A 23,101-nucleotide genomic window follows, 5' to 3' on the forward strand; every position below is an offset into this window, starting at 1 on the left:
TTTTCCAGGATACTGGGAAGACTGTTTATGTTGTGGATTAGGACTTCTAGTGTTGTTCCTAGCTTTTGTGTAATGAATTTTATAGTCCTTGGTTTTAGTCCTAGGTCCATGATCCACCTTGAGTTGGTTTTTTAGAGCTCTTGTACATAAGGTCGCTATGAGTTGCAAGCGACTCGATGGCACATAACAGCAACAACAACAACACAATAAATGCTTATGGAGTAAATACCATATATCATGTAGAGACACAAAACCAAATAAATGTACTGGGGGGTTTTGTGGTTTGTGTGTTTTTTTTTAAGTAACATATAGTAATAATAGTGGAGGTGAGGGTTGCATGAGAAAGTAAATTTATGCCATTTATTAACATTAATTAGAGCAGGTGAAATATAATGTGTGATGTAAAAAAAGAAAAAATTTTTACTTCCTTAGAGGAATATGGGGTTTGTAACTTTCAATTCAGTATAAGTTATATAACTTCTTTCAAACTGAAGGGCTCAAGTATTAAGCAAGATGATTAAATACTATATTATCTTATGTCGTCACTCCCGAACTTTCAGATCTATGCCTCTCAGATAATTTGACTCTTGAGACAATCATACATCCACAGTTGGTTTTACTTAGATGAATGCTTTGTGAAATGCACATATTGTGGGAAATCAGGTTAAGGAGCCATATGAACTTTTAAAAAAACTTTTTTGCTCTTAAGAAATGTATTATAAACAATTAAAACCAAACAAAAAAGTAAAATGAAAAATTTGTCAGAATCTTAGCCATCTGGAAATATATATAAATGTAGGTGTTTGGTCAGCAACTTTTCAAATATCTCTGTATTCCTTGGTATATACAGTAAAGGATTTTGTAACTGCAGCCATGCTCGACCTGTTTCTGTGTTGTGCTTTTTACACTCTGCAACAATCATCATAGCATCTATGTCTTACACTTTTACATCATACTGCATAGCATTCTCTCATTTGAATTTCATTAACTTCTGCAAATACGGATGCTGTTCTTTACCTACTTTGAGAAAGTTGAAAACTTGCTAGATTGGTTCCTTGTTACCAGAGCACTAAGTATTTATGCCTATCCCTTGCTAACAAATTAGAATTAACACATATTATTTGTACAATTGTTTAAGCACTCCAGAACCCTTTAGTATTTTCTTCTTTGTTAAGCTTTACTTTGATGTAAATTGGTGACCCTTGGGACTCTCCAGTGAACCTGAGGTAATTTAGGTTTGACTCCATACCAAATCAGCATTTTTCTAAGGGAAATGGTTACATGAACTTAGGAAATGTTCTATATTGTAACCACCCTTTCTTCCAGAGTCCTACCGTTCATTAACATGCTGAAGTTTCAGAGAATTTCTGCAAGAGAGCTACCTCTAACAATGTATTTTTCCAAATTTATTTTCCCTTTAAACATTTCCCCACCATCCTCAAAAATCTATTAGCATCCCACTACAGTAGTATTTCACAAGGCTGTGTGTGAGAGATAGACAGACATGGTCTGTATATTGTGATTTCATTATTTGCCACAAATTCATGTGAATTCTATGTGAAAGGATCACATAGATTTCCTGATTGTTTTACTGCAAAGATCTATTGAAAGACGATAGCAGGGGATATAAATAAACTCTTCAGGCTTGAAAGATGATAGCAAGTTTTTAAAAAGAAACCGAAGTATAAATGGCTGCTTATGTAATTTCAAAACTTATTTTCTCTTTACTGCTTCATTCAAAGTATTCATAATTACCTTAGAATCTTAATGATGATTTGGATTAATACAAAAATTCCCCAGCTTCTACAGCTAAGCTATTTTAACTACTAGTTTCAGTCTACTGTGTTGATAGAAAAAGGGAAATCTTCCCAAATTCAATAGAACTCTTGATTGTCCCACTTGTAAGGCAGAACCATAGCAAGCAATACACCTAGTGGAGTTTGAACAGCACTCTCCAGGGATATGTGGGTCTTCTTAAGGAGACAACAAGTTCTTAAGAGAAGTTCTTAGCCCTGGAGTCAGGAAACTTAGATTCTGTTCTTGCCACTCACTGAGTAACGTTATGATCTCAACCAAGACACTTAATTTCACTTTAGTCTTTACAAAAGTCTGATGTTAACAAAACCAAAAAAAATTCTGTGGTTCTGTAGAATTGGAAAATCACATTCATCATGATTAACAGTCTTTTGGATTCATTGATGTTCACACATAAGTAATATACATAAATAGCCTAGATACTAAGGACCATGTGATTATAGGACCAAACCAGATAAAAATATAAAACCCATCTTGGTTAATAATGCTAGGAGATAGTCTTTTTTACAGAGTTTGTGGAGACCTCCCTCTGCCTCTCCTTTTTAAATGGTGCTCTTATGACCTGACCTTTGATAACATCTTTGAGATAGTGTTGTAATCATTAAAATCAAGGGTGGTTCTCTGTATGTCTTCCTGCCCACATAGTTTGCTATTTTTGCGTTCTAAATGAAGAGAGTAAATAAAAGTTTATTGGAAAAGAGTAGATAACTCTACTTGTACAATTGCACCAGAGTTCCCACTGTACATACAAAGTAATGTACTAGCATTATTAAGGGGGGGGAGATAAGAGGATGAGTTATGATTCTTGCTCTCAGAGTGGTAGATTGTGCTGTTATTCAGAGATGATCAGTTTCTATTGGAAATCATAACCAAAAACATGTCAGTAGTTTTAAAATGCAGAAATATCCTTCAACTATTAATGAGGCACCATTAATTAGATTTTCCTTAAAGTGTAAAGTTTACTGATTTATCATACAACTCTTAATGACCCTATGAACAGCCATTCATATAATCTCTGACATACTAGGGCCCATTGCTGAAGTCACCATTTGAATCCATTTAGTTAGGGGGTAATTATGACTGGACCAATAGACAGCATCATGATGGAAGGAGAGGAGATTGAAACTTTCAAGAGTCCACAATTAACATCCTTGGTAACAACAGTCAGGAAATAATAAAACAAATTGCACTGGGAAAATCTGCAGTTAGAGACCTTTCCAAAATATTGTGTAGTAGTGATGTCAGTTTGAAGACTAAGGCGCATCTGATTCAGGCCATAGTCTTTCCAATAACTTAGCTATACATCCAAGACCTGCTCAATGAATAGCGATGACAAAGAAATAATTGATGCTTTTGAGCTGTGGTGTTGGAGAAGAGCACTGAACATGGATGGCCAAGAGAATGAACAGAGGTGTCTTGGAGATGGCGCAGCTGGAGTGCTCCTTGGAGGTAGGCGTGGTGAGGCTTTGCCTCAGTACTTTGGACATGTTGCTAAGAGTTGCTATTCCTTGGAGAGGGACATGATGTTGGGAAAGGTCGAGGGTCGGCGAAGGAGAGGAATACCCTCAACCAGGTGGATTGACACGGTGACTATTGCAATAGGCTCTTTGTGTCAGAAAGTATGAGGATGGTGCAGGAAAGAACAGGGTTCATATCTTTTGTTCATAGGGTCCTGATGAGTTGTACCCAACTTGACAACACCGAACAACCACTACCACCACCACCATCATTTATTGATTTCTTGGAGTGCTTTACATTTTACATACTATTCTTTCCACCCAAAACCTGTGAGAACCAGAACTTGATGAGACTACCTTGTTTTATTAGATGTCACAAATTTGCCATCTTTCACAGTCAGCAGTCGTGTCACTTTTCTGTTGCTTATTTTAGTGGGATATATTTGCTATTTCCATTGGAACATAAGTTTCTTACTATAAAGACTTTTGGAGGTAGATGCATGTGATCTCATTTTACAAGGGAGAGAGATGAAGTCACTTTTTTTTTTTTTTAAATTTTGTGTGCGTGTACCGTCGAATCAGATCTGACTGGTACAGGAGGATATTGCGCCTCCTTCTCCGGCAGAGCGTCTGGTGGATTCGAACCGTGTTCCTCTGGGATTGCAGTGCAGCTTCTTGCCACTAGGCCACCAGAGCTCCCCCGAGATGAAGTCACTTAATTCACATTAATCTGATAGATGACAGGTCAAGAATTGCACTCCAGAATATCTGACTGCAAAGTTTTTAACATAATAATACTGCATTCCATTAGTCATATCATTGGGAGGATTGGGAATTTAATGTTGTTATATATTGAACAACACATCAGCAGAGAACTGCCAGAAAGTCCAGGCTGGGTTTAGAAGGGGTCATGGCACTAGGGATATTGTAGCTAATGTTAGATGGATCTTAGCTGAAAATAAACAGATTGATTCTGGAAAGGGTCAAACCGGGCTGCTCCTTGGAAGCAAGGATTCTAAGGCTCCGTCTAACATACTTTGGACATGTTGCAAGGAGGGACAGGTCCTTGGAGAGGGACTTCATGCTTGGTAGGGTGGAGGGACAGCGCAGAAGGGGAAGGCCCCCTATGAGGTGGATTGATTCAGTGCTTAGGGTAATTGGGATGGGTGTATCAGAGACGGTGCGATTGGCACAGAACAGAGCAGAGTTTAGGGCTGTTGTACATAGGATCGCTATGAGTCGCAAGCTACGCGATGGCACATAACAACATATATTGTATAATTTTACTAATGTTATATTGCCTATTGTATAATTAGAATCATTCCTGTTGTACAAACAAGCAAACATGGTCAATGAAAAGAATTGCCTTACCTAAAACATTTCAGTACACCATCTCCTCACTTGTCAACATAGTTAAAACCAAAACCAAACCTACTACAGTTGAATCCTGTTATTTTTGATACAATATTTTCCTTCTATCTACTTTTGATGCTTATGTTACTTATTATTTTGCCAGTACCCAATCTATTGTTGTCAGGTTGGTTCCAACTCGTGTTAACCCTCTATCAGGGTTTCAAAACTGTCCATCTTTTTCCTGCAGAGCAGTTGTTGGATTTTAATCACCTGACCTTTTTCCATTAGCAACATAACTCATAACCCCCTATGCCACCAGGATTTTTAATTTTTTTTTTTCTCTTCAATATCTCTTCCTTTTACTTTAGGTTCTCTTTATTTTGGAGTAAGTATCAGCGTTTCTTCTGATACTCTTTTTGGTGGTTGCAGTGGGGGGTGGGGGGATGGTTGTGGTGGTGTGCCGGTGTGCCGTTGAGTCCCTTGCAACTCATAGCGACCCTATGTAGAAGAGCCCTAAATGTTGCTGTCTCCTGTGCCAGCCTTGCTGTCTCTGACACACTCATTCCCACCACCCCAGTCACAGAATCCATCCATCTCATCGAGGATCTTCTTCTCCTGTGCTGTCACTTCACTCTCCCAAACATGATGTCTCTCTCCAAGGATCAGTCCCTCCTTGCAACATGCCCAAAGTATGTCGGGCGAAGGTTCAGAATCCTTGACTCCAAGAACAATTCTGGCTTCCCCCTCTCCAGGACAAACCTATTTGTTCTCCTAGCAGTCCATGGTATATTCAGCACTCTTCCCCAGCACCATAGCTCAAAGGCATCAATTCTCTTTCTATCATCCCTAATCACTGTCCAACTCTCAGTTGCATAGCATGTAATTGTGAAGACTATAACCCGGCTCAGGCACACTTTACTCTCCAGCCTGACGTCTTTGCTCTTCAGTACTCTTGAGAGGTCCCTCCAGCTGACTTTCCCAGTGCAATTCATCTCTTGATTTCCTGCCTGCTGGTACCAAGAGTATTGACTGTGGAGCCAAGCAAACCCTTTTTGGTACTTTCTTTTAATGATTTTGCTTGCTTATATAATGTCTTCCACAACTTCTTTGGTCTGCAATCAGCATTCAGAGTTTCAAATCCATTCTTGAAAAGATCTCTATAAATTCAGGAAGGATATACATATACAAACACTTTTGTCTGACAGACTGCCCCCATTTGTCTTGATGTACTGTGGTGTCCTTGATGTTACTGGGATGTTGAAAGTAATACAACTGGTTTTTTAGAAAACCAGTGGAGTAGCTGTGGTAGACAGGTTTCAGAGGCGCTTCCAGACTATAATGAAGTAGGAATTAGGCCTGGCCATCCACTTCTGAAATAATAGGCCCTTGAAAACTCTTGACTAGTAGCAGAGCATTGATCCTGCTAATAATTGGTAATCTAAAATTGAGAATACTTGGAACAGTGGAGCAGAAAAGATTGCTGTCCTCACTAACAAAATTCTGAGCTGTCAAAATTCCCAAAGTATTTTATTTGACATTGTAGGGGGGTGGGGGGAAGACCCAGAATTAATAATAAGCCAGACTTTTTTTACAGCTATATCTCAGGGGGATCAATATTTACAGAATGACCATATTCTAAGGTCACATGTGATAGTTGATGAGCATTTGGTTGCATTTTACTTAATATTATCTATTTTGAATATTTTTATCTTCAGACTTTATAGCCGATAAAAATTTAGATTCATTCCTTAAGTCATTATTACAATTTCTAATAAGTTTTTCACCTCTAATAGTAAGTGATGATGATAAAGGTGAATCACATGCCTGTGAGACAGCAGCTTGATCTGCATACTAAGGTAACAGTGCTGTGATATGTTGTTTAAAATTGTTGTGTGTGACATAATCCCACTGTTGGATTGTTGTTGGGTGGCTTTTATGTGACTACTACTCATAAGTACCCTTTGAAAGCAGATCAAAACTTCGCCCTATGCTGCATCATACTCATCTTCGCTGTGCTAAAGCCCATTGTTAAAGTTACTGTGTTAGTCCATCTTCTTGAAAGTCTTCATCTCACCATGATGTCTTTTTCCAAGAACTGGCCTCTGTCAACATGTTCTCAGAATATGTGAGATGAGGTTTCATCATTCTTGTCTCTAAGGACCACTCTCAGGTTGCACTTCCTCCAAGACAGACTTGTTTGTTCTTTGACAATCCATGGGATAGTCAGTACTCTTCACCAGTACTGCAGTTCAGTTCTTTTTGGGTCTTCCTAGGTCATTGTCTAGCTTTCAGATGCCTAAGAAACAATTGAAAATACTATGGCTCGGATCTAGCACACCTTAGTCTTTATACTGACATTCTTATGTTTTAGTTCCTTAGAGAGGTCTTTGGCAACCAATTTCCAGCTTTTCCCTCCTTCTGTCTTGATGTTGCCTGTTGGTCCAGTGATAAAGATTTTTGATTTCTTCTTGTTGAGGTGTAATCTATATTGATGGCTTTGATCTTCAGTAAGTGCTTAAGTTTTCTTTCAATTTAGAGGTTTTTATAATCCCGCTAGAACTCATAAAACCCCTCAAAACCCATGCCATTTAGTCCTAGCTTGCAGTCTAGCATGTTTTCAGAGGCTGTAAATTTCCCACCAGGAAATTACCCCTTTTTCTCCCCTAGAGCAGCTAGTGGATTTGAATTACCTGTCTTTGGATTGGCATTGTACCCACTAAGCCACCAGAGCTCCTCTTGCTCACAGAAGTCGTATGTAAAAGGGGTTGTGAAACCTGGGTTTCTCAACCTTGGTGTATTGGCATTTTGTGCTGAATAATTCTTTGTTGTTTGTGGCTATTGGAGCATTGCCTAGTGGAAGGTATTTGACAGGCCTCTCTATCCCTAATATACCAGTAACACCTTCTCCCAACACCTGATCAAAAAGTTACTCCAGACAAAAATCCCAAGAATCCATACCTACTTTTAAAAAATTTTTTTATTAATTTTAATGAAAGTTTACAGAGTTTCCATTCATTAATTGTTGCACTTTTCTCCCTGCCCCCCCTTCACTCTTCACCTTGAAAAGTAGAAGAAAAACTCTTTCATTGTTGTGCAATACCTCCCCCCAAGTCCACTCCACTGTGCAGCCTTCATTCTGGACTCCTGTCATGACAATAATACCCAATCATATATCCCTTTTAAACAGTTCTCTCCCTTATCTGTTTCAGTATACCTCATTCATCCCTTCCTTCTCTGTCTTCCCTCAACCCCGATGTCAGTCCCGTTTTACAACAGTGGCCCTATGCAATATATGTCCTTCTGTGACTGAGATATTTTACCCAGCATAATGTCCTCCAGTGTCACCCATTTTGAATAATATTTCATGAATTCCTTGTTTTTCAGTGCTGTGTAGTATTCCTTTGTGTGAATATAACCGAGCTTCTTTATCCATTTGTTGATGGGTATACTTACTTTCAAAATTGAGTTGATATTATGACAACCTCGTAGAACTTATAGGGATACCAAAACTGTAAATCTTTTTGAAAGCATATTGTTTCATCTTTCTTGTATGATGTGACTGGTGCTTATGAACCAAGAAACTTTTGGTTTGCAACCATGTTTTAACCATTCACTTCAGACATTGTCAAATGTTTCCTAGAGGGACAGGGCAAAATCTCCTTAGTTTAGGACCACTGCATTAGATGAAAATAAAATTGAGTCCAGGGGCAGCTTAAATATTTGATCCTGTGGTTATATGTTATTTATTTCATTTATATGATCTTGTGGCTTATATAGATTAATTTTGCTGAGCTGTAGTTCCAGATAATATGAGAACTCTAAATTAAGTTCCTGTTTTATTTATTATGAAATAGATTCTATTTCTTAAAAGATTTAAATCCAGAGGCAGTTTTTGCTTGCTTTTGTTTGTTTGTTTGTTTTTTGTGCATGTACCAACAAATCAGATCTGATTGGTACAAGAGGAGATTGTCCCTCCTTCTCCAGCAGAGCATTTGGTGGATTCGAACCGCACACGTCTGGGGTCGTAGTGCAACTTCTTGCCACTAGGCCACCAGAGCTCCCAGAGGCAGTTTTTAAATAGGTTTTTTTTTAGATAGGCTGTTACAGAAAATTACATGTGCTTGAAATACTTTTTATTTAATGCTTTGATAAAATTTTCTTTGCTACTGAAGAGAAACTTTCCTCTTAAAAAAATAAAATGCTTCATGAATTTGTCTGTCAAAGTTATATAAATAAGGAAACTTAAAAAATTAGTCTGATTCACTATTGCTATAACAATATAAAACTAGAGGCACCTCAAAATTGGAAAAACTCATTGCCATCAAGGTGGTAGCTGACTCTTTGTTGGGTTTCTGATGTTGTAAATCACATAAAAGGGGATTGCCCTTCTTTCCTTGAACAGCTGATGAATTCTAGCCACCATAGAGGAATGATCTTTGAAGTAACATCACTGTTCTCTACAGACTAGACAATAGAGACCCTTAGAGGCACTAAAAGGTCAATCATAAATTATTAGTGTTAATTTTAAAAAGAGTTAAGTACTCTGTATTTGGTCTTAAAAGTCTCAAGAATGTTGGAATACTTTTTAAATGCTTGTTCCATAGTCATTATTATTTTGAGCTTATCTTGCCTACAATTTAAAAAAAAATTTATACAATTTTTTAAAAATATGTGAGTAAAATTCTTTAACATTAGATTTTGTTTGGATTTTAATAATCATGGAGAAATGTCCCGATTTCAAAATTGCTATTAAGGGCTGTTAGAGTTGACTGAGACTCATAGTGATCCAATGAACCCTACCCTACCTGTGCTGTCCTCATCATTTCTGACATACTCGAGCCTACCTCTTACTGACCCTCCATCTTTCCAACCATGATAACCTTTTCTAAGGACTGGCCCCCCTTCCTCACAACATGCCCAAAGTATGTGAGACAGAATTTCACTAACCTTACCTCTTTGGCTACCCTTTCCAAGACATACTTGTTTGTTCCTTTGGCAGTCCATGGGATATTCAACACTCTTCTCTAACAGCACAACTTGAAGGTATCATTTTTCTTTACTCTTTGTCCAACTTTAGTAGTGGTTATTTATTTTTCTTGTTCTGAAGGGTTAGTATTCACCTCTGTCCTTGTAGGGTTTATTGGATATTCACTCTCTAGTCGTTTTGTAGGTTTTTACAGAATCCACCCTCCCTCTTCACTATCAGAACTTCCCTGTTCTATTCATCCTGGAAAGGGTCACACCGGGCTGCTCTTTGGAAGCAAGGATTCTAAGGCTCCATCTGACATACTTTGGACATGTTGCAAGGAGGGACAGGTCCTTGGAGAGGGACATCATGCTTGGTAGGATGGAGGGACAGCGCAGAAGGGAAAGGCCCCCTATGAGGTGGATTGATTCAGTGCTTGGGGTAATCGGGATGGGTGTATCGGAGACGGTGCAATTGGCATAGGACAGCAGAGTTTAGGGCTGTTGAATGGAGAATCGCTATGAGTCGCAATTGACTTGACGGCACATAACAACAACAATTATTTGGAGCTATTTCCTGCTTCTTAATCTTACATATGGCTAGGTAATTTTTCCGTGTTCTTGTGCTCTTCTTAGTTTAAAAAAAATTTTGCTTTTTACTTTTCTAATGGCATAGGCTTCTGAGAGTAAGTAAGCACCAAATTTAAAATTGTTGGAGAGTATAATGGCAGGTGAAAATTTTGTCTACACCAGGCTTGAAAATATCTTTTTGTTGAACTCTGTGGCTCTATTTTTCAGTATGCCATCTTTGGTACTTTAACAGTGTTATCCCTGCAGGTGGGATGTTACAGTGTGCCCAGTGTTCTTCAGATTGTATATAAAGTTTAGCTTCTCAGAAACTTAACTGTTTATAGTTTTCTGTTAACTGGAAGGAAGTCTTACCAATAACAGTCAATCAGTGTGCATTTTGTGTTATGTTTTACTGTACTCACAATGGTTGAATCTTCAGGGAAGCTTATCAGTAGCTTAAATAGTTGATTAGCACATATTTGTTACCCTTACATAAAGGCTGTGTTTTTGATATGAAATGAAAAAGTATTTTGGAAAGAAAGTGCAAGTCTTTACCTCTAGTCCCTAGCTGATGTCTTAAAGGCTTCACAAATTTCCATTTGTTTACAGTGATCCTTATGTTTGTTGGATTCATAAGGACTGCAGCTGCAGATGTCAATCTGTGGTGTATACTCAGAATTTTTTTTTTTACGCTATCATGACTTTTTTCTGCTTCTTGAGAACACTTCCTAGTATGAGTCCTGTGATGTTATTCAAAGTTGACAGTATTATACTAGATTAAAGATGCACAAGAGTCAAGGAGAGATTCCTTCCTGCCCCCCCATGGTAATACATAATTTCAAATTGGTCACATTTTAAGAAAAATAGGAGTAAAAGTGGACCTGTAGAGTTCAAACTTATTTTCGAAGGTCAGTTTACTTAGGACCATTTTCTCCCACGATTTTATTAATAAAATTTTAAAGTGAATATAATTCTTTAGTGATTGCCTTTGTAACCTATGTATATTCCGCTTTAATTGAAAAATCTTAAATAGATTTGAAGTATTGAACACCAGTAATTGAAGACCAGATGAGTTGTGGGATAATAGAAAAGAAGACTGCAAAAAAGTAACTACAAAGAAAGAGCAGAAAGAAAAAAACCCCAAATGAATGTCAGAAGAGACCCTGAAAGTTACACTAAAGCACTCAGAAGTCGAAACAAAGGGAAAAAGAGATGGTCAAGAAAAAGAGCTGAACAGGTGGTTTCAAAGGACAGCACAAGATTAAACGAAGTATTATTATAGCAGAATTTGCTGCTGCTGTTGCTGCTGCTGTTGCTGCTGCTGTTGCTGCTGCTGTTGTTGTTATAGTTAGTGCTGTCCAGTTGATTACTACTCACAACACCTTATGAACAAAAGATCTGAACCTAGTCCTGTCCTGCACCATCCTCACTCTTCCTGCCACACAGAAGCCCATTGCAGCAATCACAGCAGAATGAACAGATGAACAGAATATGCAGATAGCTGGAATTAGTGAATAAAAAGAAAAGGACTTCCTTGGCATTTCTCAAGCTAAAAGAACTGAAAAACAAAACTTCAAGTTGCAATGCTTAGAGATGCTGTGGGCAAAATCGTGAATGACTCTGGGAGCATGAAGAAATGATCAAAGGAATACACAGAATCACTGCACCAAAAAGAATTGGCTGACACTAAAGTATTTCAGGATGTACCCTATCATCAAGAACCCATGATAATGAAGAAAGTTCAAGCTACAATGAAGGCATTTGCAAAAAATAAGGCTCCAGGAGTCAATGGGAAATGAGTTGACATGTTATAGCTAACAGGTGCAGTGCTGGGCATTCTACCAGGCCATGCCAGGAAATTTGGTGGACAGCTGCTTGGCTGACTAACTAGAAGAGATCCATATTTGTTCACATTCTCAAGAAAGGTGATCCAACAGAATGTGGAAATTATTAAACAGTATCATTAATACCACATGCAAGCAAAATAAATACCGCTGAAGCTTTTTGTAAAAACTGCCAGAGCAGTACATAGACAGAACTGTCAGAAGTTCAAGCTGGATTTAGAAGAGGCCATGGCACCAGGGATGGATCATAGCTGAAAGCAGAGAATATCAGAAGAATTTTTCTCTGTGATTTATTCACTATACAAAGGCATTTTTTGTGAGTCATAATAAATTATGGCTAACATTGAGGAGAATACGAATCTTGGAACACCCATTTGTGATCATGTGAAACCTATACCTGGGCCAAGAGGCTGTTGTGAGAATAGAGCAAGGGGGAGCGACATGATTTAAAAGTAAGAAAGGTGTCTGTCAGGATTGTATCCTTTCTCCATACCTATTCAATCTGTATGCTGAGCAAATTATTCAAGAAACTACACTCTAAAGGGGAATGTGGCATCAGCTTTGGAAGAAGACTCATCAACAGCCTGTTACGCAGATGACACAACCTTGCTTGCTAAAAGTGAGGAGTTGAAGTGCTTGCTGAAGAAGATCAAAGACTACAGCCTTTAATATAGATTGCATCTCTGTCAAGTAAACAAAAATTCTCACTCCTACCTTAGGGAACATCATGACAGAATGACAGATGGAAGATTGAAAATGTCAAATGACTTCATCTTACTTGGATACACAGTCAACACTCTTGGTACCTGCAGTCAGAATATCAGGAGATGTATTGCACTGGGAAAGTTTGCAGTCAGGGACTTCTCCAAACTACTATGGAGCAATGATGTCTATTTGAGGATTAGATGCCCCTGATCCAGCCTGTGGTCTTTACAGTCACTTCCTATTGAACTGGACACTGAAAAAAGATAACACAAGAAGAGTTTATGAATCAATCTCCATAATAGTCTATGTGTTTCCTACTGCCAAAGGGGCCCTTTAGAGTAGTGAGAGAAGATCTTCACCCTGAAACCCACAGCGTCCCTTTTCAGCGGGAAGTAGCTAAGAGAATACGCCGTGCCCTTTTCCTTATGACTCAGGGTGAAGTCTCTCTCAGGGAGGAGTGATAGGGAATGGCAAAGGACACACTGACAAAGGAGATTAATCAGAACTGACTTTGACAAGCACTGTGGCAATTGGACAATTAAAACAGACATTCGGATGGCGGGGGAAGAAGAACAAACTGGGGAGGAGGGTAGAGAGAATGGTGCAGCAATGAAGGAATGAAAACCCAAAATCCCTGTAAAATGTTCATTAAAACTAATAAAATTTAATAATTAAAAAAAAGAAGAAGAGTTTATGTCTTTGAGAAAGTGGTATTGGAGAAGAGTACTGAGCATTCATGGACTGTCAAAGGAGCAAACTTATGTTTTGGAGAAGGTGCAGCTAGAGTGCTCCTTTGGAGGCAAAGATAGTAAAGCTTCATCTCACACACTTTGGGCATGTTGCTGGGAGAGCCTTTCCTTGAGAGGGACAAAATGCTTGGAAAGGTGAGTAAAAGAGAGGAGGACGCTTACCAGATAGATTGACACAGTGACTGCTACAATAAGCTTGATTATGTCAGATTGTGAGGATGACAGAGGATAGGGGTCAGAGTATTGTTCATAGGGTGGCTATAGTCATTAACCTAATAACCTAATAACATCATGTACTTACCACTTCTTATTGTGTGCCTTTGATTTGGAACTCATTGATAGTTGAATTTCCAGTGGATTGTCCATCCTCCTGTAGAGTAGCGGTGGATTCAAACTGCATTCCACTCCAACTCATAGCAACCCTGTAGGACAGACTAAAACTGCCCCATAGAATTTCCAAGACTAAATCATTATGGAAGCAGATTGCCTCATTTTTTCTTCTGCATAACAGCTGGTGGATTCAGACTACCACCCTTTTGGTTAGGGAGCTCTGGTGGCCTAGTTAGTAGCATAGTGCTTGATCCACTGCACAACTAGAGCTCTTAGAAATTCCTGGAAGCCTGCAAGTTGTCGACCAAATGGGGCTGCTGGTTTAACTTTTCATTAGCATTGTTTCCCAGTGTTCTTGCCACACTGAATCTGACCATTGTCTTCAAATTTTAATGAGTCATTCTAGGATAAATTTAATTTTAATTTGCACTTATTTTAGTTTCTAATAAGACTGTGTATGGTCTTTTTCAACTAGCTTTTTTTTCCCTATAATTATATTTTATTAATTTTCATAAACATTTACAGAGATTTTGGGCTTCCACTCATTCATTGTTGCACTATTCTCTCTACCCTCCTCCCAGTTTGTTCTTGTCCAAATGCCACAGTGCTTGTCAAAGCCAGTTCTGATTAATCTTCTTTGTCAGTGTGTCCTTTGCCATTCCCTATCACTCCTCCCTGAGAGAGACTTCACCCTGAGTCATAAGGAAAAGGGGATGGCGTATTCTCTTAGCTACTTCCTGCTGAAAAGGGACGCTGTGGGTTTCAGGGTGAAGATCTTCTCTCACTACTCTAAAGGGCCCCTTTGGCAGTAGGAAACACATAGACTATTATGGAGATTGATTTTGGAATTTAGATGCACTCTTATTGATTGTGCTTGGCCGCGTACATGTTCATATCCTTGAAGATGTATCATGGGGGTGTTGCAACCTAGAAGACACAAATTTGACTAACAAGTTATAAGTACATGAGTCCAAAAATTATGGAAAAGTAAAAGAAAAGATTCTTTCATTGTTTTACAAACCCTCCCCCAGGTCCCCTCCACCATGTAGCCCTCGCTCTAGTCTCCTGTGATGACAGAAATACCCAGTTATATCTCTCTTTTAAACGGTTCTCTCCCTCCTCTGTTTCAGTGCAGTATACATTATTGAACCCATCTTACTCAGTCTCTCCCCAACCCCAAGGACAGTCCCATTCTACAACAGTGGCATCATGTAATATTTGTCCTTTTGTGACTGGGATATTTCACTCAGCATAATGTTCTCCAGAGTCAACCATTTTGAATAATATTGCATGAGTTCCTTGTTTTTTAATGCAGCATAGTATTCCATTGTGCGAATATACCACAGCTTCTCTAGCCATTCGTTTGTTGATGGGCACTTAGGTTGTTTCCAACTCCTTGCTATTGTGAACAAAGCTGCAATAAACATGGGTGTGCATATATCTGCTTGGATGTCAGCTATGGTCTCTTCAGGGTATATTCCCAGTAGTGGAATTGCTGGGTCAAATGGTATCTCTATTTGCAACTTTTTGAGAAAGCGCCATACTGCTTTCCACAGGGGTTGCACCATTTTACACTCCCACCAACAGTGAATCAGGGTTCCAGTTTCTCCACAACCTCGCCAGCATTTGTTGCTTGCTGTTCTGTTAAATTTTGCTATTTTGACTGGGGTGAACTGATATCTCATAGTTGTTTTAATTTGCATCTCTCTTAGGGCTAGGGATTTTGAGCATTTCTTCATGTGTTTGTTAGCCATCTGAATGTCGTCTTCGGTGAAGTGCCTGCCTGTTCATATCCTGTGCCCATTTTTCTATTGGATTATTTACCTTTATCTTGTTGTGGTGTCAACTAGCTTTTAAGATTTCAGAAGGCAGAGTCAGGATCAGCTACTACCTTCAAATTGACCCAGTGAACATTTGTTAAATCCTGCCAGAGCGTTTCTGCATTTTTTGGGCTTAGGCTTAAGAAAATATGAATGAGCTAAGTATGGTGATGTTAAAGAAAATTAACTATGTAAACTTGGGCAGCTTACTCAGTATCTGTGTCTTGGTTTCCTCTTTTTAAAATAAAGACAAATAATAGCACCTTGCTGATAGGGCTGTTGTGAGGATTAAATTAAAATTTGTAAATGTATATGGAATGATGCATGTTATTCAATGTATGCTAATTATTAGATGAACTATTGTTGTTCCTTTCTTTCTGCAAATGCAGTATCATGTGTTAATGTTTGTAGGGAAGTGAATACAAGATTGAAAAGGACTTTAACCTGAAATACCTTACTGAATTGAGACATATTTAAGAAGACTTTTGGCAGATTTGGATAACAGAATGAAGATTGGAAAGAGATAATTGATTGAACTACGATTAATGCCAACCCTGTGAACAACAGATCTGAACTTTATTCCATCTTGTGCCGTCCTCGTAATCTCCATTGTGTTCAGACCCATTGTTGTAGTATCAATCTCTTAGAGAGTCTTCTTTTCTTTTGCAGACTTTCCTCTTTTCTATGCATTTTCTTTTCCAGGGGCTGGTCCCTCCTGACAGCATGCCCAAAGTATGTGAGCTGAAGTTTTGCCATCATTGCCTTTAAGGAGCACCCTGGCTACACTTCTTGCAAAGCAGATTTATTTGTTCCTTTGGCAGTCCATGGGATATTAATATTCTTCACCAGCACCACATTTCAAAAACATCAGTTCTTCAGTGTCCCTTAGTCATTTCACAACTTCCACATGCATCATGGCTTGGGTCTTGTTTTCTAGTCTTTGAATTGGCCAGCATCCTTGCTCTTTAGCATTTTGGAGAGAGAGGTCCTTGCAGCAGATTTGCCCAACACAGTATGTCATTTAGTTTCTCGACCGCTGCTTTCCTGACTGTTGACTGCGCATCCAAGTAAAATGATGTCATTGATAACTTCAGTATTTTCTTCATTTATCATGATATTTCTGATTGGTTCATTTGTGAGCATTTTGGTTTTCTTTATGTTGAAGTATCCATACTGATGGTATAGTCTTTGATTGTCTTAAGAGGAATGAACTGAGTATGACTAATAAATACCTCAAGTCTAACTTTGAGCAGGCAAGGTTGTGTCATCAGTGTATTACAAGTTGTTGAAAAGTCTTCCTCTGATCCTGATGCCACATTATTTTAATTAATGCTAGGAATATGTGATTCATATTTGGGGGAGAAAATACACTAAAGTAAATTGTGTTTAAATCAGAGTCTGTTTTTGAACTTTCTAGTACCAAATCTGTTAAATACAGTTATTGTTCACATTTTTAATTCTCTCGATTATAATAACTTGTTTACTCTGTTAATGCATGTATTTTTATGCTTGGACTACCAAAGATTGTATCTAAAATGAAATAAATAATAGTCTCGGATACTGGTCCTAAGTTGTACACATCATACTGCTATTTGACTGCCATTGATTTTGGTTCCTGCAGGTTTTGTAGTGCATCCCTGAGCATGAGCACAGAATGAAGCGGCGTTTGGATGACCAGGAGTCACCGGTATATGCGGCCCAGCAGCGTCGGCTCCCTGGCAGCACAGAGGCTTTTCCTCACCAGCACCGGGTGCTTGCCCCTGCGCCTCCTGTGTATGAAGCGGTGTCTGACACCATGCAGTCAGCCACAGGGATTCAGTACTCTGTGACTCCCAGCTATCAGGTAAGCTGGAGCAGTCACTAATAGATGAGGCAAGGAAGGACGGATAAAGTTTGCATACAGTTAATTTTTTTTCTTTTTTTAATTACACGTTGAATTAGATATTTTAAAAATAGGCTATGTGGCATTCCAAGGTGACTGCTGAAGATGGAGTCACAAGTTCTCGTGCTGGATGGCTGGGGCCATTTCCTGGGCCACCTGGCAGTCGTTGTGGTCAAGCAGGTACTGCTGGGTCAGAAGATGGTGGTCATGCACTTGTGAGTGCATCAACATTTCTGCCAACCTTTTTAGAAATAAATTGAAGTACCTGGCCTTCCTACACAAGCACATGAACACTAATCTGTCCTGAGGTCCCTACCACTTCTGGGTCCCCAGCTACATCTTTTCTTTTTTTCTTTTTTTTAAAATAGGGATTTTATTATAATTTGGAATTGAACTTGGATTTCCATTCATTCATTGTTGTACATTTTCCTCTCAGCCTCCGCTACCCCCCACCAGCTACAGCTTTTTGTGGACGGTATGAGGCGCATACTGCCATGCAAAACCAAGAATGGCCCGGCTGCCCTGTACCACCTCAAAATATATAACATGATCCCATGTCCCTCTGACAAGAGAAAGCAGTTGGTTTTCAAGGTTGTGTGGCTCAAGCCCACTCATAAGTTTGCCTACCTGTGCGGCCTAGCTCATTAGGTGGGCTGGAAGTACATGCAATGATGACTACTCTGGAGGAAAAGAGGAAAGAGAAAGCCAAGATGTACTACTGGAAGAAGTAGTAGATCATGAAGCTGTGAAAACAGGCTGAGAAGATCCTGGAGTAGAGAGGATCAACAAGTTTATAGAGGTCCTCAAGAGCAGTGGATTACTTGTGTGAGCTAAATAAAGACTCTTAGTTCCTGGTAGGGGGGTCGGGGTGGGGTATGTGTAAGTTACGAAACAGTGAGATTGACAAGTCACCAACAACTTGAAGGCACATAACAAGAAGATACAAAAAAGAAGAAAAATAGTGTATTATCATGTGTATTGCAAAGCCAGCAGATGGCAGAAGTATGCTAATAATCTCTATTATCTATCATCCTGATGGAATAAATTGCTCAGCTTTGAGACCATAGACATAGGTAACAGCAAGAACATAAGTCCACAAGACAGTGCTCTACATTCTCTACATAGTATGGTCTTAAAAGCTTGTGACCACCACGTGTGGTGCAAATATTGGTCTCTTGCTGTCCAGAGTAAAGAAGAGGAGAGAAAAGCCAAGGTGCATAGAAACAATCTAGTGAACTGATGGACCAAGTGAACCTCAGCCTCCATGACATTGAGACCAGAAGAATCGAATGGTGCCCAACTACCACTACTGACCACTCACTCTCATGACATACAATAGAAATAATACCTGAAAATATAGTCTTGACTGTTGACTGTTCTGAAAGGAATCGCCGTAGAAGGTCCTGGAGAGGGCAAAAATGTGGAACAACACTACTCAAAAACAAATATTTCTAGGCCTCTGCTGGTCTGATAGAAACTGGTGGGATTACTAATACTGCAGTCTTTAGTCACCCTTAGAACCTGGAGCACAGCTCACTCCTGTAGCTCAGCTTGCTGCACAACAGTAGATACAAGCCTATAAAAGAAACCTTTATGATATAGTACGTAAGTTGCCAGCCTGTTAGCTGAAAGGTTAATAGTTTGAATCTGCCGGCTGCTCCATAGTGGAGAGATGGGCAACTGTAAAGATTAACGGCCTAACTGGAAGTTTGTGTTTATCATCTTTTTTTCCCCCTCTTTTTTTTAAAAAAACAAACAAACAAACAAAAAACTTGTTGTGTGCCATCGAATTGGATCCAACTGGCACAGGAGGAGATTGTCCCTCCTTCTCCAGCGGAGCTACTGGTGGATTTGAACCGTGTGCCCTCGGTTTCCTCTTATTTTTATTGCTAACTATAAACCCTCCTATGATTTAGTTTGAGTGTTGTTGAACCCTTATAAATACTAGAGGGCAACTGGAGAAGACAAAGCAAAGTATTATATTGGAATATGTAGAAAGCTAGAATTAGAGAATAAAAAGGAAAGAACTCACTCTACATTTCGCAAGCTGAGAAAATGGAAAAACAAATTTAAGCCTTGAGTCACTATTGAAGGATGCTATTGGCAATATATTAAATGATTCAGGAAGCATCAAAAGAAGATTGAGGGAATACGCAGAGTCACTGTACAAAAAAGAATTGACTGACACTGAAAAAATCTTATGAAAGTACCATATGAGCAGAATCTAGTGGTAATGAAGGAGGAAGTGGAAGCTGCATTGAAGGCATTGGCAAAAAATAAGGCCCCAGGAATCAGTGGGATACCAGTTGACTCATTTCAGTTAACACATGAAGTTTCCTGGATGTGCTCATAAGTCATGCTATTAAATTTGCAGGACAGCTGTCTGGCCAACAGATTGGAAGATGTCCATATTTGTTCTTATTCCCAAGAAAGGTGATCCACCTGAATGTGTCAATAATTTCATCTTTCTTGGATCTACAATCAACACCCTTGGTACCAGCAATAAAGAAATCAGGAGACCTATTGTACTGAGAAAGTCTACAGTTAGAGACTTCTCCAAATTATTAAGGTGTAATAATAATGTCAGTTTGAAGACTTAAGTTGCATCTCATTCAGGCTATAGTCTTTCCGATCCTTTGATATGCATCTAAGAGCTGGACAATGAATAAGAATGACAGAAGAAGAATTGATGTTAGAGAATAGTACTGAACATTCCATGGACAGCAAAAGAACAAACACTAAGTCTTAGAGAAAGTAGCCAGAGTGCTTTTTAGAGGCAAAGATGATAAACCTCACATACTTTGGGCATGTTGCTAGGATGGGCTCTATTTATTGGAAAGGAACATGATGCTTGGAAAGGCAGAGGGTTGGTGAAAGAGAGGAAGACCCTCAAATCAGGTGGATTGATACAGTGACTTTTAACAATGGGCTCTTAGGTGTCAGAAAGTGGGAGGATGACACAGGATAGGACAGGGTTCAGATCTGTTGTTCATAGGGTCACTTTGAGTCGTACTTGACTCATTGGCACCTAAACACAACATGCATAGTATCCATCCCAGTTCATTATTAACCACAGTTTATGAAAGTGGTCTGAAGAGACCTTCTTGAATGTACCTTTAAAAATCATGGCTGGTATTAGGAATATAAATTGGTATAATCTTTCCTGAGAGCTAGTTAGTGTCAGATTCTTTAGTTAGCTTTTGAGCAAAACTATTCCAATTATAAGAATTTAGTCTAAAGAGATCATCAGGTGAAGAACTCTGTTAATGGTGTTGAGTTTGCATTTGTGTCTCATTAACTTTCTAGGACATGTTTGGGGAAGCCTTGACATTTCCTGTCTCCTTTGTCTACCTAGGTTTCAGCTGTACCCCAGAGCTCTAGCAGTCATGGGCCCACCATAGCAGCAGTTCACAGCAGCCATCATCACCCCACAACTGTACAGCCTCATGGAGGCCAGGTGGTCCAGAGTCACGCTCATCCCACCCCACCAGTTGCACCAGTCCAGGGACAGCAGCAGTTTCAGAGGCTCAAGGTGCTGTTCAGCTCCTCCTTTTGTTTGTTTTAATCTTCTTTTTTTTTTAAAAAAAAAAAATTTATTATTTTTTTGTGTGTGTACCGTCAAATCGGATCTGACTGATACAGGAGGATATTGCCCCGCCTTCTCCAGCAGAGCATCTGGTAGATTCAAACTGCATACCTCTGGGATTGCAGTGCAGCTTCTCTTTTTTAATAAGTTCCGTCTATACAAGTATTAGCATCTGAGCTGCATGATAATCACAAGAAGTTATTGTTTGGGGGAATATAAAACCTATTTATAATCTCCATCTTGACACCAGTGTCTCATTGAAATAATACACTTAATATTTGTGGAATGAATGAGTGCATGGTACTTGATTGTATAGGGATTGAGTCCACATTCATTCAAAATAAACCTTAAACTCCAGTGTATTACCTGTTGGTCTGCTAACTGAAAGCTCAGTGGCCCAATCTGTAGGTGCTCCACAGCAAAAGGATGAGTCAGTCCTCCAGTAAAATTTTACAGCCTTGGAGATGTCATGGAAGCTTGCTGAGATTTGGAATCAACTTGGTAGCAGTGATTTAGGTTTGGCTTTGAACCAGTTTTATTCAGCACACATGATGGGCATTGGGTCTGAACAGGAAATCTTGTTACCTAGTGGTGTAATCTTTTTATTTTTGCTCAAGCAAAGCTGAATTGGCTGGCATCTTTAGGTCCATTCTTAGTAAGACACATGTTCTGTTTAAAGTTTAAAGGAAACTATAATTGTGAATGAAGTGTCAGTATTTTCATCTGTTCTACTGAGTATGAGCCATAGATCCAGTGCTTTGAAATTCATGAGGCATCTGTGGAGAAGGGAAACTCGTGTTCTCAACTAACCTTGTCACTCTGCTTTCTTGAGTGTTACTTTAAAAAATGTGTGATTATTGTAGCAAGTGTTCCAGATACCTGTTTTTCAAATTTAACATTTATTTGAAATTGAGCACAAGAAATGTAAATTAAAGAACTAGAAAAAGATGTTAGAGCTTAATTTAGGTGTATCAGCCTAATTATATCATGTTGCTTAAAGGTTGGAATGAATATCCTCTTGAAGGATACATTTGTATATTGCAAAGAGTTTTGTCTTCTCTCTCATTGGTTTGGAATATCAGAAACTTGTTTAATAAATAAAAATGTAAAATCAGTCTCATAACCAGACTGGAGAAGAATTTTCTAAAAACTCACTTCTCTATAAAGTTAGTAGGCAGTTAAGAGTTGACTACTTAAGGGAGCTCTGATGGCCTAGCTGCAAGAAGCTCCACTGCAATCCTGAAGGTGTGCAGTTCAAATCCACCAGAGGCTCTGCTGGAGACGGGGCAGTCTCCTCTTGTGCTAGTCTGATCTGATTTGACAGCACTCAGTAAGGGGGAGGGACGGACAGTTGACTACTTAACATAGTTTTTAAAATCTCAAGCTCATTGCAGTTGAGTTGGAACTAGCTTAGCGAGTACTCAACAGATTTCTGAGGCTTTAATCTCAAAAGAATCTTTTTTCCAGGGAGCTAGTAGATTAGCAGAGCAGTTCCCTATGGAGTATGCCAATAGAGCTCAGTAGTCTTTATAAAGACAGTACAAATTATTTCAGCCTGAGACTTGGCTGAAGGCTTTGTCTTTGGGACATTTTGCATAAGCATTATTGTCTTCAAATGTTGTTAATCTCTGCTGATAGAATGATGGCCATGTGCCAAGGTGTGCTTTACTAAGTCATGAATATGTTTAAAAAAATTTGGGTTTATATGATTTAATTCCTTATTAATACCATACTTAGCAGTCATTATCTTAAAATTGCAAAAAATCTTATTAATTTAAAACAACAAAAATATATTTCTATAGTGTTTTCAGCCTACCTTTGTATCAAAGCACACCTGTTTTACTTAGTTTCCTCACAGGAACCTTGGGTATATGAATTGTACTTGGTTTTGTAAAAACTGACAAAACAAGTTTTAAGGAGAGTTAGAAGAATGAATCACAGAGTTGGGATTTTTTGCTCTGTTCTTTTAGTTAGAATCTTTTGATTTTGACTCCTAAGCCCAGTAACTTGTTTAATTTCCTTTCA

At 38.9% G+C, this 23,101-nt stretch overlaps 1 protein-coding gene and 1 pseudogene across 2 annotated transcripts in view; both read left to right on the top strand.

The window, feature by feature from the left end:
- The window catches only part of SIN3A (SIN3 transcription regulator family member A), a 67,752-nt gene that overhangs the window by 9,684 nt on the left and 34,967 nt on the right, over window positions 1-23,101 (top strand). For both annotated transcript variants that reach the window (XM_006888289.1, XM_006888288.1), the window contains exons 2-3: window positions 17,230-17,451; window positions 20,846-21,022. In XM_006888289.1, the coding sequence (XP_006888351.1) occupies window positions 17,263-17,451; window positions 20,846-21,022 (366 nt within the window). In that variant the 5' untranslated portion in view covers window positions 17,230-17,262. The remainder of the gene's footprint in view (window positions 1-17,229; window positions 17,452-20,845; window positions 21,023-23,101) is intronic.
- Window positions 17,596-18,319, top strand: LOC102850160 (annotated as a pseudogene).

The sequence above is a fragment of the Elephantulus edwardii genome, unplaced genomic scaffold (genome assembly GCF_000299155.1).
Source record: "Elephantulus edwardii isolate Elephantulus edwardi_28Jun2011 unplaced genomic scaffold, EleEdw1.0 scaffold00066, whole genome shotgun sequence".
Lineage (NCBI taxonomy): Eukaryota > Metazoa > Chordata > Mammalia > Macroscelidea > Macroscelididae > Elephantulus > Elephantulus edwardii.